Source organism: Xiphophorus maculatus, chromosome 20, assembly GCF_002775205.1.
Source record: "Xiphophorus maculatus strain JP 163 A chromosome 20, X_maculatus-5.0-male, whole genome shotgun sequence".
Classification (NCBI taxonomy): Eukaryota; Metazoa; Chordata; class Actinopteri; order Cyprinodontiformes; family Poeciliidae; genus Xiphophorus; species Xiphophorus maculatus.
In genome coordinates this window covers 17566432-17581737 of record NC_036462.1, presented here as the reverse complement: position 1 = coordinate 17581737, position 15306 = coordinate 17566432, and the positions used below count along the sequence as shown (strand labels likewise).

Sequence of the window (15306 nt, the reverse complement as noted above, 5' to 3'; positions counted from 1 at the left end):
ATTTAATATTTAGTGTTGGCAACAGTTCGTGATACCGTGTAATGTTAATGATGAAGATGGTGGTGACGATGATAATGACAGAGAGGCTGGTAACACAAGCAGCACATTTGCACCTCTGCAACCTGAGGCTCCTTCTGGTGTTTATACGGAGCCAATGACCCCAGCCGTCGACGGCTAAGTACTCACACGTGATAGTAGTTAACACCAGCAGGGTCTGACAGCACATGAACTTAATGTGGTGGAGCAGAGAATGTCCAAACAGAATACAATTTAAGAACAGCAAACACAACGTGCAAAGTTTGTTGTGTCATAAAAGCTAATTTGTAGGCTTTCTAAGAATCTAAAAATTGTTTTAGTCTTACAATAAACATGAACTTCATCCACCACTAAGTGATGCAATTAGCTTTTAAAATTTCTCACTATCTCTAATCCTATTTATCGTATACAAGACATGCAAGTAACCAGATATATATTCAAACTGGACAGATGCTGCCAAAAACGCTTTTACACGGAGGTCTCCACCCATATTCAGGCACAGATTTTTAAGAGCATGCATTAAAAGACATAATTTACAAGGTTGTGAAAAAAAACTGGTTTGTTTTGAAATTGCTAAAATAAAAAGATAAATAAAGATAAGTATGTTCAGGAGCCAGTCAGGACTGTGACCCAGCGCCTGGCTCTAAAGTTGCAGAAGTTATAAACAACACACATGGATGTTGAAAAGATTTGGTAAACGTTTTATCTTCTTTAGATACAATTCAAATTGTTCAAAGATGCAACTTTAAGATAATTTTCATATCCATGTGCATCTCCACCTCTTCAAGTCTTAACTTCACATCCCAAACCTCCAGTACTACAAAAAGTAAAATAATAAATACAGATTACAGACAAAATTTTCTAACAAATATGCCTTAAATGCACTAAAAAGTACTTACAAATTTGAAAAAACGGTGCTGCTTTTTGTGTAAGTATATATCCGTGCTCTTTGTTGCCACTCAATAGACTGGAATGTTACTCAAGACTCACCTTGGTTTGTTCTCCTGATCCCAGCTGTTGCTCTTTGACAAATACAGAAGCTGACACACCTACATCAAAGGTTATAAAACACAATATGTCCCTTGAGCATGTGGTATTTTCCTTGAGCATCCACACAACCTAGGTGCTATATTTGAAATCTGTCCTTATAAGACAGAAGACTTCAATGCTGGCATCATGTCACTTACCGGCACTTAATACAGAGGTCTATTATATCTTCTAGGTAACCACTTTAGAATTTCTTTTCATTATAACAATGTATCTTGATCATATTTCCAGGCTAACAGTGGCTACAAGCTCCTTAACCCACACTTATAAAACTTGCCACCTATGTCGAAAGTCTCTGGCAAAAAAAGTTGGTTTTTAGTAGATTCTTTGTCAAGCAAACAAACAATAGAGATTAATGTTTTCAACATGTTTTGACACAAACATCCCTCATTGTGGGGTCATTTATAAAACCACAAGAAGAGCAGTAACCCATCCCTCCCCTGCTCTACATTTAGCGATTGTCTCAGCCTCCCTTGTGTATCCCTTAAGAAGAAGAATAAGAGCAGCTGTTGGCACTGTTGTGTAAAGTAATCCCTTTGGCAATCCCTACTTTTCTTCAAAGCCCTGTGGCACTCATTTTATTTTTTAATCATTTCTGACCTGTAAGGACTCTGAAACTTGATATTGATGACTTTTCAAAGCCTTACAGAAAAATAGCAAAGGGCAGCTTTTGTGCCAGAGGGCATTGAAAAGATGCTTTAGTCACACCTTTGGTATTTCTGCAACTTCTGATTCAACTTCACATGAATTTAACCAACACCTGTAAGTTTATTCATATACATGGTATGACAAAGAAAGAGTAAACTTGCACATTGCATGATATACAACCTAAATAAGCACACTGTTTTAAAAAATTTTGATTTTCTCACCGCATTTTTTGACAAGAGTCCGAGGAAACAAAACAACTCGAATCAGATGTGTGACTTACAGGGATTTCTAAGAAATCCCACAAGCAAAAACAAAATGTATTCTTTCTTTTATTGGGGCATTTATGGAGATCTATCTATTGTCTGGGATGAATGGCATGCAACAACCACAAACCCTTTTGGCCTTCGACAGGCACTTCTGCAAAAGTGTAACGACAGGCGACATGACCAAATACAGCGACAAACATGTGATAGGCTCCCATCAGACAATATAAAAGGAGCAGCAAACAGCACCCTCGAGAGCCTCTCTGCAAAGGTAAGTTACTAAAGATATTATTACATCCGAATCTGATTCAGAAAATGGCACAATTTATATAAAAGATTTGGTCAATTAAAATTTGTTCAACCAATTTTTTGGCGCTTCTTATTTTAAAAGTAAGTACTACAAACTCAGCAAATATTATCAATAAATGTAATTCATCTGTCTTGTTTTTAGACCTCTGTTTTAACATCTGCTGCAATACTTTCTGCTCAACTGGTGTGCTACAAGGTATGGAGCTATGATTTACATATTTTGACCACTTGTGTGACCCGGAAATGTTTTATTATGGTGAGATAAAATGTTAAAGTTTAATATGTATATATGTATATATTTCTTTATTTTGGGGGGAGTAAGTTCATTTTTATTAAATGTATTTCCTTGAACATGATTTTGGGAATATGTGTTTTTACAGCGGAACCATGGGGGATTCGGAAATGGAGTGTTTTGGCGCGGCGGCCCCATACCTCCGCAAGCCAGAAAGAGAGCGTCTTGAAGCTCAGAACACTCCCTTTGATGCCAAATCAGCATATTTTGTGTCTGAGCCCTCTGAGATGTACTTAAAGGGGAAACTGGTCAAGAGAGAGGGCGGCAAAGCCACCGTGGAGACTCTTACTGGGAAGGTGAGGATGCAGCACTGGAGATAAAACTCCTCCACTTTCCTTTCCATTCACTTATCCAATTTTTTTTATCTCTGAAAGAATTTGTCTGAACTTGAATGAAAAAAGTATATTTACCTGAATTTCTTGATCATCAGACTAACATTTTTTTTAGATTTTAAGAAGTCATGTATGCACACCCTGGGACAAGCTTTAAATAGCTCAGAGGTTTTGTCTGTCTTAATGTCCGAATTGCTCTTTGTTAGATCCTCAGATTAGACTCAAGATGAAGGTGGCAGAAAAAGGATCAATTATGTACTAAATACACTCCTTACACTACAAGTGATAAAGAAGGGTAAAAAATACATGCTTAAATCTTCAATCAAATGTGAAACTTCTTCATAAAGTCTGAAATTAGTTAGTAGGTTACCCAAATACTCAATAAAGTAAAACAAGATTTCATGGTGGGTTGATGTCAAAGAGTTAATCATTAAATAAAGATATATTTTACTATGTTGAAATACAGAAAGGGGTAATCACAGAAAAAGGACACAAAAAACAATTATATTTAAATATAGAGAAACCAGTCAGTCATTTTCTGATTCTGCCACACTGGACATCTGAAAATAAATAAGTCAAGATCAAGCGGTTCTGGCCTACTAAACATTGACTTGGTTGAACAAACACACCTTTTTGTGTTAACATTGTAACGTTTTACAAGAATAACACTGTTTACTTGTCTTTGCACTAATTTCTGAGTGATAGCAAAAGGAGTCCTAAAGGAAAGAGACTTGGTATTTTCAGTGATGCTCCATTTTGGATTGTTATTAAGGTTAATGCTTGGTTAATCATAAGTACAAACCGAAAATTTAGCAGAGCTCAGTAAACATAGCTGTTCTGTCTGTTTGTGTTTGTTGAACACGACATCAGAGCATCACCGTGAAGGAAGATGAAATCTTCCCCATGAACCCTCCAAAATTCGACAAGATTGAGGACATGGCCATGATGACTCACCTCAATGAGCCCACTGTGCTGTATAACCTCAAAGAGCGATATGCAGCATGGATGATCTATGTAAGTTTTCCTAAATATATAATGTGGAAACAGATGATGACTGAAAGAAAACATGCATCATGAATGATCCTCTGTGACCCTGCAGACCTACTCTGGGTTGTTCTGCGTCACTGTGAACCCCTATAAGTGGCTACCAGTGTACGATTCAATGGTTGTTGCAGGATACAGAGGGAAGAAGAGAATTGAGGCTCCTCCCCACATCTTCTCCATCTCTGATAACGCCTATCAGTTCATGCTCCAAGGTAACACACTTTCTATAATCAATACATAAATACAGCAGTTTCACCTCAAACATCCATCTGACATTTGTGCATCATTTTCCATCTTACAGACAGAGAAAACCAATCTATCCTGATTACGTAAGTGCCAAATATTTTGAGGTATTTTCATATTAAATGCATCGCTATATTTTTTACTAAACTGTGCATCTTCAAACCAGTGGAGAATCTGGTGCAGGAAAGACTGTGAACACCAAACGTGTCATCCAGTACTTTGCGACAATTGCAGTAGCTGGTGGAAAGAAATCTGAGCCAGTTGCTGGAAAAATGCAGGTCAATGACATTGCTAAGCAATAAAATGATACAAACACACAAACTGGAACTGTTCAACTAATGAGATGAATGTCACCTCCAGGGTTCACTGGAAGATCAGATCATTGCAGCCAACCCACTGTTGGAGGCTTATGGAAATGCCAAGACTGTGAGGAATGACAACTCTTCCCGTTTTGTGAGTTCAACTTGAAACTGTCTCTTGTTACTTTGGTGAAAGCAATCAATATCAGCATTTTAAATAAAATACTTTCCTGTTTCCACACAGGGAAAATTCATCAGAATCCACTTTGGGTCAACTGGAAAGCTGGCTTCAGCTGATATTGAAACATGTAAAACTTTCTGTTTAAGTCTTCTTACACATTTTTATTTATAGTTAAAAAGAGATTTTTTAAAATTGATCATGTAAATCTACACAGATCTGCTGGAGAAATCTCGAGTGACATTCCAGCTGTCTGCTGAGAGGAGCTACCACATCTTCTATCAGCTCACAACAGGCCACAAACCCGAGCTAATAGGTTAGAAACAAATGAATACTGCAGTTACTCCACAAGTTAACAATGTCTTACCACAGGCTATTTATATAGAATAAGTTTCATAATTAGTTTATTGATATTTACGAAGATTTGCTTTGTGTTTTCTTTAGAGGCTCTCCTGATTACCACAAATCCCTACGACTATCCCATGATCAGTCAGGGTGAAATCAGTGTGAAGAGTATCAATGACATTGAAGAATTCATTGCTACTGATGTAAGACATTTTCAAATATATTTCATTATAGCTACCTAGGGTTGGGAGATACAGCAAAGGCATGTCATATTTTCTTCTAAATGACAAATGATCTGGAACTGTTTTGCTAAACTCTATGAACAAAAATAGACAATGTCTCCCTCTGTTTTGACAGACTGTCAACAAGTTCTTAATCTTCAAGATCTAACGCTGCCTTATCGCCTTCTTGTGTAGCCAATATATTCTTTAACATTATACACAGTGCTACGAACATCTTTTAAACCTAATTTTTCACAGACTGCCATCGACATCCTGGGTTTCACTCCAGAGGAAAAGATCAGCATGTATAAACTGACAGGAGCTGTGATGCATCATGGAAACATGAAGTTCAAGCAGAAGCAGCGGGAAGAGCAGGCTGAACCTGATGGCACTGAGGGTATAAAACAAACAATGAAGTTTCAATGTTTTCCAGATTTTGTCTCGAAGAACGTCTGAGTTTTTTTCTTCTTTCAGTGGCCGATAAAATCGCCTACCTCATGGGTCTGAACTCTGCTGATTTGCTCAAAGGTTTGTGTTACCCCCGAGTGAAGGTCGGGAATGAAATGGTGACCAAAGGTCAAACTGTTCCCCAGGTGATCAATTCAGATGATCTACAAATTAATGATTGCCAAAGTTTGTTAAGTTTATTTTATTCAGGTACGTTCATTTCAAGTCAACATCTAAGTTAATGTGATGCATATTATGCCTAAATTAAGGTCAACAATGCAGTGAGTGCTCTCTGCAAGTCTGTCTATGAGAAGATGTTCTTATGGATGGTCGTCAGAATCAATGAGATGTTGGACACCAAGCAGTCAAGGAGCTACTTTATCGGTGTCTTGGACATCGCTGGTTTTGAAATCTTTGATGTCAGTAATATTGGGATTAACCTTTAAATCAGTGAACCAGCACAGTAAATATCTAACAGAGTCTGTCTTCCAACAGTTCAACAGCTTGGAACAGCTGTGCATCAACTTCACCAATGAAAAACTGCAACAGTTCTTCAACCATCACATGTTCGTCCTGGAGCAAGAAGAGTACAAGAAGGAGGGAATTGAATGGGAGTTCATTGACTTTGGCATGGACTTGGCTGCGTGCATTGAGCTCATTGAGAAGGTCAGCAACGAGCTCAGACACATACTGACCAACACAGAGAATCATTTTGATTATGGCATTAATGTGTGAATGTGTGCTTGAATGTGTGACTGACCGAATGTAGAGTGAAGCGTTTTGAGCTCCCTTAGTCTTGATAAGGCTCTATAGAAGTATATGTCAATTATCATTCACCTTGAAATCTCTTTTTTTATTTGCATGTTTCCATCCTGACAGCCTCTAGGCATCTTCTCCATGCTTGAAGAGGAGTGTATTGTTCCCAAGGCAACAGACATGACCTTCAAGAGCAAACTGTATGACCAACATCTGGGAAAAAGTGCTCCCTTCCAGAAACCAAAACCGGTCAAAGGCAAACCTGAGGCTCATTTCTCTCTGATGCACTATGCTGGCACTGTGGACTACAATGTTGTTGGTTGGCTGGAAAAGAACAAGGACCCCCTGAATGACACGGTGGTCCAGCTTTACCAGAAGTCAGCGGCGAAGCTGCTGGCTTACCTGTATGCATCTCATGCGTCGACAGAGGGTAAGAAATATATTCTTAGTTAACTTTTGAGTTTGTAGTTTTTAAAGCAATCACATATAATAGTTTCATGACGTATAAGCAATCATCTACTTTCACCATATTAAACCTACTATATTTTTTATATGTTACAGCTGAGGGTGGTGCAAAAAAAGGTGGCAAGAAGAAGGGTGGGTCATTTCAGACTGTGTCAGCTTTGTTCAGGGTAAGATTTACTACTAAATGTTACTATGACTCGCAATTAAAATGTTGAGAAGCAATGAAACAGATCAATTCAAAATATCCACATTTGAATTTCCAAATTTTTCAGGAGAATTTGGGCAAGTTGATGACCAACTTGAGGAGCACTCATCCACATTTTGTGCGCTGCTTGATTCCAAATGAATCAAAGACTCCTGGTGAGCTCAATCCCTATTTGGAGTTTGACATAATCCAAACATGTGAAACAGAGAAGACTAATTTTATGTGTATTTCAGGTCTAATGGAGAACCATCTGGTCATCCACCAGCTGAGGTGTAACGGTGTGCTGGAGGGTATCAGAATCTGCAGGAAAGGTTTCCCCAGCAGAATCCTTTATGGTGACTTCAAGCAGAGGTGAATATTGAATTTACAAATTCAATGAATAATTTGCAGATGAATAACTCAACAATATTTCTACCTTTTATCAGATACAAAGTGTTGAATGCCAGTGTCATCCCTGAGGGACAGTTCATTGACAACAAGAAGGCTTCTGAGAAACTCTTGGGCTCTATTGATGTTGATCACACTCAGTACAAGTTTGGACACACTAAGGTAAACTTGCATTCAACTGAATTTATGTCTAATTGGCCAATTTACAACAACTCTAATTCATTGAAAAACAACTCTGTTATCTGATTCAGCTAAGTCTAGCGCAACTGAATGCTGTGAGTTATTGTTCTGTAAGAAAAAAATAGTTTTAAGCATCAAACGATACTTCACAACAAACGTTGCTGAAAGAAGCAAGTAGTGTTGCTTTTCTGGTATTTTAATGTGTTAACAATGTCATTTCAGGTGTTCTTCAAGGCTGGTCTGCTTGGTCTCTTAGAGGAGATGCGAGATGAAAAACTTGCAATCTTGGTCACAATGACTCAGGCTCTCTGCAGAGGCTTCCTCATGAGACGAGAGTTTGTCAAAATGATGGAACGCAGGTGATTTATCCACATTGTCTCAAACATAAGAGGCAAGCTGCAAGTATTAGGCACTCTAAGCAAATCTGTTTGAATCAACATTTCACCATTTCCAGGGAAGCCATTTACTCCATCCAGTACAACATCCGCGCATTCATGAACGTCAAGACATGGCCATGGATGAAGCTGTACTTCAAGATCAAACCTCTGCTGAAGAGTGCAGAGACGGAGAAGGAGATGGCCCAAATGAAAGAAGACTTTGCCAAGACCAAAGAGGACCTGGCAAAGGCTTTGGCTAAGAAGAAAGAACTGGAGGAGAAGATGGTTTCTCTTCTTCAGGAAAAGAATGACCTGCAGCTGCAGATTCAGTCGGTATGTTTACGAGCACAGAGATCTAATTTCATTAGATACAAATATTACTATATTTGAACACACTCTTATTTCTTCTGCAAACCTAGGAGGGTGAAAACCTGGCTGATGCAGAGGAAAGGTGCGAGCAACTAATTAAAGCAAAAATCCAGCTTGAAGCCAAACTCAAAGAGACAGCTGAGAGACTGGAGGATGAAGAAGAGATCAATGCTGAGCTGACAGCAAAGAAGAGAAAACTCGAGGACGAATGCTCTGAGTTGAAGAAGGACATTGATGACTTGGAGCTGACTCTGGCCAAAGTGGAAAAGGAGAAACATGCCACTGAAAACAAGGTTTGAGTTTATGAATCACATTACTGTTAAATGCAATTTGACCAAATTACTAAAGCAATTTATTTGTCAATGCAGGTTAAAAACCTGGTTGAGGAAATGGCTTCTCAAGATGAAACCATTGCTAAGCTGTCAAAGGAGAAAAAAGCCCTACAAGAGGCCCATCAGCAGACCCTGGATGATCTGCAGGCAGAGGAAGACAAAGTCAACACTCTGACCAAAGCCAAGACAAAACTGGAGCAGCAAGTGGACGATGTAAGATTGGTTAACTGAAGCTCACAGCGATTTAATTAAATATTCAAATTTAATAAATGTGCTTATTTTGTTTTAAACAGCTTGAAGGTTCCCTGGAGCAGGAAAAGAAACTCCGTATGGATCTTGAGCGAGCAAAAAGGAAGCTGGAAGGAGATCTGAAACTGGCTCAAGAAACCATAATGGATCTGGAGAATGACAAGCAGCAGTCTGAAGAGAAGATAAAGAAGTCAGTAAATCTGAAATTAACATTAACAAAGACTATCAAAAAAACAGTGAACCCAACAACCTAAAGAGTCAAAAATTTCCCTCAGTTGCAAGACAACTGATGCTATCAGAAGTTGTATAAATTCAAAGCTCTACCTTAAAGTAACATATTGCTTAACACAAAACAATTAATAACTTTTCAACACAAAACCCCCTAAATATTATATGTCTATATTGTTTGTATTTTTGTCTTTTTGCAGGAAAGACTTTGAAACAAGTCAGCTTCTCAGCAAAATTGAGGATGAGCAAGTGCTTGGTGTTCAGCTTCAGAAGAAGATAAAAGAACTTCAGGTTTCTTTAAAATGTTGTCTTTTTTAACCTAACTCTGTTGAATGCATTTCTCATTTATAACACTCAGCCCTAAGTAACGCTTTTGTGTTTCTTGGAAAATCTGCAAGGCCCGAATTGAGGAGCTAGAAGAGGAGATTGAGGCTGAGCGAGCTGCTCGGGCCAAAGTGGAGAAGCAGAGGGCCGATCTTTCCAGGGAACTTGAGGAGATCAGCGAGAGGCTTGAGGAAGCTGGTGGAGCAACTGCTGTTCAGATCGAGATGAACAAGAAGCGCGAGGCTGAGTTTCAGAAGCTGCGCCGTGACCTTGAAGAGGCCACCCTGCAGCATGAGGCCACGGCCGCATCTCTCCGTAAGAAGCAGGCCGACAGCGTGGCGGAGCTGGGAGAGCAGATTGATAACCTCCAGAGAGTCAAACAGAAGCTGGAGAAAGAGAAAAGTGAATACAAGATGGAGATCGATGACCTCTCCAGCAACATGGAGTCCATTGCAAAAGCAAAGGTTGGTTAAAGTAGAACTGAAAAACTTCACTTATAAAGATGCACTTTGTATCAATGCACCTTTTTCTAATTAAGGCAAACCTTGAGAAAATGTGTCGCAGTCTTGAGGATCAACTGAGTGAGGTGAAAACAAAGAATGAAGAAAATGTGCGACAGCTGAATGACATCGGTTTACAGAGGGCAAGACTGCAAACAGAGAATGGTAAAGCGTTTGACCAATATTTTGGTATTTGCAACTTCCTCAGATATTTTTTTGTTGCCATGTCAGTTTGTTTTGCTTAATTAGGTGAAATCAGTCGCCAGCTGGAGGAGAAAGATGCCTTGATCTCTCAGCTGACGAGGAGCAAGCAGGCTTTCACTCAGCAGATTGAAGAATTTAAGAGGCGTATTGAAGAAGAAGTTAAAGTATGCACTGTCAAACTGCAATTTTTTAAACTAACTAACAGATGAACGCTAACACCTCTCACTCTTTTAAGGCCAAGAATGCTCTGGCTCATGCGGTTCAGTCGGCTCGTCATGACTGTGATCTGCTCAGAGAGCAGTATGAAGAGGAGCAGGAGGCCAAAGCTGAGCTGCAGCGCGCTATGTCCAAGGCTAACAGCGAGGTGGCTCAGTGGAGAACCAAGTATGAGACTGATGCCATTCAGCGCACTGAGGAGCTGGAAGAGGCCAAGTAAGTCTAACTTTTACTCTTATGATGATGATCTGAAATTGCAACGGATTTAACGTTTTTTAAATCCAACATACTCTCTGCAGGAAGAAGCTCGCCCAGCGTCTTCAGGATGCAGAAGAGTCCATTGAGGCTGTGAATGCAAAATGCGCCTCACTGGAAAAGACCAAGCAGAGGCTGCAGGGTGAGGTGGAGGACCTGATGATCGACGTGGAGAGAGCTAATGCTCTGGCTGCAAATCTTGACAAGAAGCAGAGGAACTTTGACAAGGTTTTGTTCTTGTCATTTCAGTCCTGTTCTTACTGAGGGACACAAAGTCAACAATGCGCAACAAATATTTGATCTATTTATGTTTTCAGGTTCTTGCAGAGTGGAAGCAGAAGTATGAGGAGAGCCAGGCTGAGCTGGAAGGAGCTCAAAAAGAAGCTCGCTCCCTCAGCACTGAAATGTTTAAGCTTAAGAATTCATATGAAGAAGCTCTGGACCATCTGGAGACCTTGAAGAGGGAGAATAAGAACCTGCAACGTAAGAGCAACTTTAGATTTTCAGTCAAGTAATGAAACTAGTGACAGTGCTTGTAATTGATAAAACGTTACAGATTAAAAGGTGAATAGTATCTGAACAATCATGGGAATGCATTCATACATTATTCCATGTCTTTGACTGTTTTTAAACTTGTGTAATATTGTAGACCATTGTTTAGCAAATCTCAGAAAGTACCATGTACTCAATATGTACAGTGTTTAGCAAAAAAACTATTTGTTTTTTTTTTTGCAGAGGAAATTTCTGATCTGACTGAGCAAATCAGTGAAACTGGAAAAACCATTCACGAACTAGAGAAATCAAAAAAGGTTGTAGAGACAGAGAAGACTGAACTTCAAACTTCTCTTGAAGAGGCAGAGGTATTGGTTTCACCAAACTAATTTCAAAATGTTTATTGGAACTCATAGTTATTAACAGGCTAATTTCTTTTCTTAGGCCACCCTGGAGCATGAGGAGTCTAAGATTCTCCGTGTTCAGCTGGAGCTTACCCAAGTCAAGAGTGAAGTTGACAGAAAAATTGCAGAAAAGGATGAAGAGATCGAGCAGATCAAGAGGAACAGCCAGAGGGTGATGGAGTCCATGCAGAGTACTCTGGATGCTGAGGTCAGGAGCAGGAACGACGCCCTGAGAATCAAGAAGAAGATGGAGGGAGATCTCAATGAGATGGAGATACAACTGAGCCACGCCAACCGGCAGGCGGCAGAAGCCCAGAAGCAGCTGAGAAACGTTCAGGGACAGTTTAAGGTATTTGCACTTCACCGAGTAGAGAGGTTCTTGCCAAATATTAATCCGATTACATTGCTTATTTGTTTCTAACATTTTTAAGGATGCACAACTGCACCTTGACGAGGCTCTGAGAGGCCAAGATGACATGAGAGAGCAGGTTGCGATGGTGGAGCGCAGGAACAACCTGATGGTTGCTGAGATCGAGGAGCTCAGAGCTGCTCTGGAGCAAACGGAGAGAAGCCGCAAAGTGGCTGAACAGGAGCTGGTGGATGCTAGTGAGCGTGTTACCCTGCTGCACTCTCAGGTATTTGATAATCAAATCAGCACGTTCAAGTTACCAAACATACAATTATTGAATATCATTTTAACTATTGACTGTTTAGAATACCAGCCTCATCAACACCAAGAAGAAGCTGGAGGCTGACTTCATTCAGATCCAAGGTGAGGTGGAAGATGCCATTCAGGAGGCAAGAAATGCTGAAGAAAAGGCAAAGAAGGCCATCACTGATGTGAGTCCTGCTGAATTTTGTCTATATGAAAGTCAGGTTTCCATAACAGACCACGAACGTTTCAACAAAGCTGACTCCTAAAAATTTCAGGCTGCTATGATGGCAGAGGAGCTGAAGAAGGAGCAGGACACCAGTGCTCATTTGGAGAGGATGAAGAAGAACCTGGAGGTCACAGTGAAGGACCTGCAGCACCGTCTGGATGAAGCTGAAAATCTGGCCATGAAGGGAGGCAAGAAGCAGCTCCAGAAACTGGAGGCCAGGGTATGTGAAAGGGGAACACTCCTCGCAGGTCTTTATTCCCCAGTTACGACAATGTATTTATGTGTTTACTATCATTTTACTTTTCTTTCATTAAGGTTCGTGAATTGGAGGGTGAGATTGATGCTGAAGTGAGACGCAGTGCAGATGCTATCAAGGGAGTACGAAAGTACGAAAGAAGAGTGAAGGAGCTGACCTATCAGGTTAGTGGCTGTGGCCACAACAAATATAACACACATAGAACATACAATATTAAAGAGTTTGAGAAACTTTTGATTTTGCACTGCAGACAGAGGAGGACAAGAAGAATATTGCTCGACTGCAGGATCTGGTGGACAAACTGCAGCTGAAAGTGAAATCCTACAAGCGGCAGGCTGAGGAGGCTGTAAGTAAACGAAACTTATTTGTTTTAAAATCCATTTAAGCATAGAGAAGTTGACTTTATGGTGCCTTGTTGAACAGGAGGAGCAGGCCAACGCTCATCTGACCAGATACAGGAAGGTGCAGCATGAGATGGAGGAGGCTCAGGAGCGTGCTGACATCGCAGAGTCCCAGGTCAACAAGCTGAGGGCCAAGAGTCGGGAGATTGGCAAGGTACAAAAGCAAATCTCTGACATAACTCTCATTTATGTAACCTTTTGACTTTAAAACTGATGACTCGGTACTGAGGAGTATCACTGTTATCCTGCCATTTCAGTCCAAAGACTCAGAGGAGTGATGAAGAAAACATGCCTCCAGTATGTGGTATCAAGGGATCATACAATATGAGTAACTTGCTGCACACTGACTTTAGCATGTCAAGCATGCATGAATATTGTCAAATCAATAAACGTAGCGGAGTTTGATGAATTTGTTTTCTTTCTTTTTATGCCTCACTGAAACACAGAAAATTCAAAGCACATCAAACACATCTGCCTGCAATGCATTTAAATTAGCATATGCTAATGGGTAATGTAAGATAATTATCAACCAATGGGGATAATTTGAAAGGGATTCTTATACGAAACTGACTTTTTTGAACTTTATATTTTTATTCCCTCATTAAAAACGTACCTGGAGTGTTGATTATTTCATGTTGAGCTTCCGGCCCCACACAGCAACCCGGGGTGCACCTCCCCCACTCAGCTCTACCAGACTAGCAGCACCAGTAATTAGTAAACATCTGGTGGACCATGCAACCTCTGAACAGTTGTTAATGGCATCAATGGACAGCCTGGAGAAGTATTGTTGTGATGACGTACCGAAGAAGGAGTAGGTGTAGGAAGAGGTAGAAGATTCTTAAAGAGACAGAGGCCAATTTCAATAAATATGATCCAAAGTCAATTTTTTTAAATTATTATTTTTAAAGCATTTTTATTACAACTGAAGGTAACATAGTTACTTTTGAACAGAAACTTGAAATTATAACTTCAACTTCACCATTTACAGAAAGCAGCAGCTGCAATGACAATTCAAGCACAGAGCAGCTACTGTACTAAACTTATTGTGTCAGTGTCAAATAACTGTAGCATAAGCCAGTTAGCTAATATCACCAATTAGGTTATTTTTCGTTTCCAAACATCTTTGAATAGGAAACTTTTGCACTGATGCAAATACAAATATTCATGAGCAGATATACTGTGCTCACTAAACAAGGTTATACAGAATCACTATGTATTTGAGTTTCTCTGTATGCAAAACTCACCAGTCTACGAACAAAAGATTTGTAGTTGATTATTGCAACTACAAATCAATCAAAACCGTCCATGCTATTCATTTTTGCTGCTATAATTTCTGGTTTCTGTCTGTGAGTGACAAAATTATTGTCACCATTGCAATTATCCAAAGAAAAATGTCAATTCAAGGACACAAAAAATAAGCACATTTTTGGTCAAGATGTTTAGAACCATTTTTGCTTAAACTGTGGTACACGGGCTCTCTCTAGTGGTGCTGTGTGGACAATTTGGTGTCACTTGGCAAATATTAACCAGAGAATTGAAAGGCAGTGCTTTTGTCCCACCGTGGGGTAATTCAGGTGTACCAGAAGCAAGAAATAGGAAAACAGAAAATAAAGTCAAATTTACAACATATATAAAAAATACAGTATAGATATTAAATTTATCATAAGGTCCAAAGAAAAATTAAAAAGAGAAGGGTTACTTAAAACATTTACAGAGAGTGTTAGTTTTTGCGTAGAAAGCTCCAACAAACTATTTACAATGAATAAAATATACTGTGCAAATACAGCAGGGACGTGCAACAAACACCAGGGATGTGAACACTGATTGAGTCTGTAGTGAGCAGTGATGGTTGTAGATCCTAAAATTACCATTAATAACTCTCCTTTGTGCATCTAGAATGCATCAGTCTGTCACTAAAGGAACTCTCCAGTTCAGCATCAGCTTCATGCATGGGGTGCAAGACTTTATTTAACAGTCAGTGAGGTTATTTTAATCAGATTTCTTCTGTCTCCCACCCCCTCCACTGGGCCAAGGGGTCGTCCTAGGACAGAGCTGGCCTCCCTGATTATCTAATCACTTCCTCTTAGCTGTAGATAAGGTGCTGCTCCTACAGAGATCACC

General features: G+C 39.7%; 1 protein-coding gene across 1 annotated transcript; it reads left to right on the top strand.

Moving 5' to 3' along the window:
* Positions 1-2439: 2439 nt before the first annotated feature.
* LOC102227480 (myosin heavy chain, fast skeletal muscle-like) lies at positions 2440-13594 on the top strand. Its single transcript, XM_023353523.1, has 40 exons — positions 2440-2499; positions 2684-2891; positions 3798-3941; positions 4027-4183; positions 4273-4300; positions 4381-4492; positions 4575-4667; positions 4758-4821; positions 4909-5007; positions 5136-5239; positions 5516-5654; positions 5732-5850; positions 5974-6123; positions 6200-6370; positions 6584-6890; positions 7022-7092; positions 7198-7285; positions 7364-7481; positions 7556-7679; positions 7920-8056; positions 8152-8407; positions 8494-8736; positions 8812-8988; positions 9069-9214; positions 9453-9543; positions 9651-10040; positions 10115-10241; positions 10326-10444; positions 10516-10712; positions 10796-10979; positions 11069-11234; positions 11487-11611; positions 11688-11996; positions 12079-12282; positions 12362-12487; positions 12578-12748; positions 12844-12948; positions 13035-13130; positions 13208-13339; positions 13443-13594. The coding sequence occupies exons 2-40, from the start codon at positions 2691-2693 to the stop codon at positions 13461-13463; spliced, it is 5811 nt and encodes a 1936-aa protein (XP_023209291.1). The 5' UTR covers positions 2440-2499; positions 2684-2690; the 3' UTR covers positions 13464-13594.
* Positions 13595-15306: the final 1712 nt, after the last annotated feature.

Coding starts and splice junctions, on each gene's coding strand:
- LOC102227480 (XM_023353523.1), top strand. CDS start 2,691: ATGGGGGATTCGGAAATGGAGTGTTTTGGCGCGGCGGCCCCATACCTC. Junction 5,655..5,731: donor TGAACCTGATGGCACTGAGG/GTATAAAACAAA, acceptor TTCTTCTTTCAG/TGGCCGATAAAATCGCCTAC. Junction 13,340..13,442: donor AGAGTCGGGAGATTGGCAAG/GTACAAAAGCAA, acceptor CTGCCATTTCAG/TCCAAAGACTCAGAGGAGTG.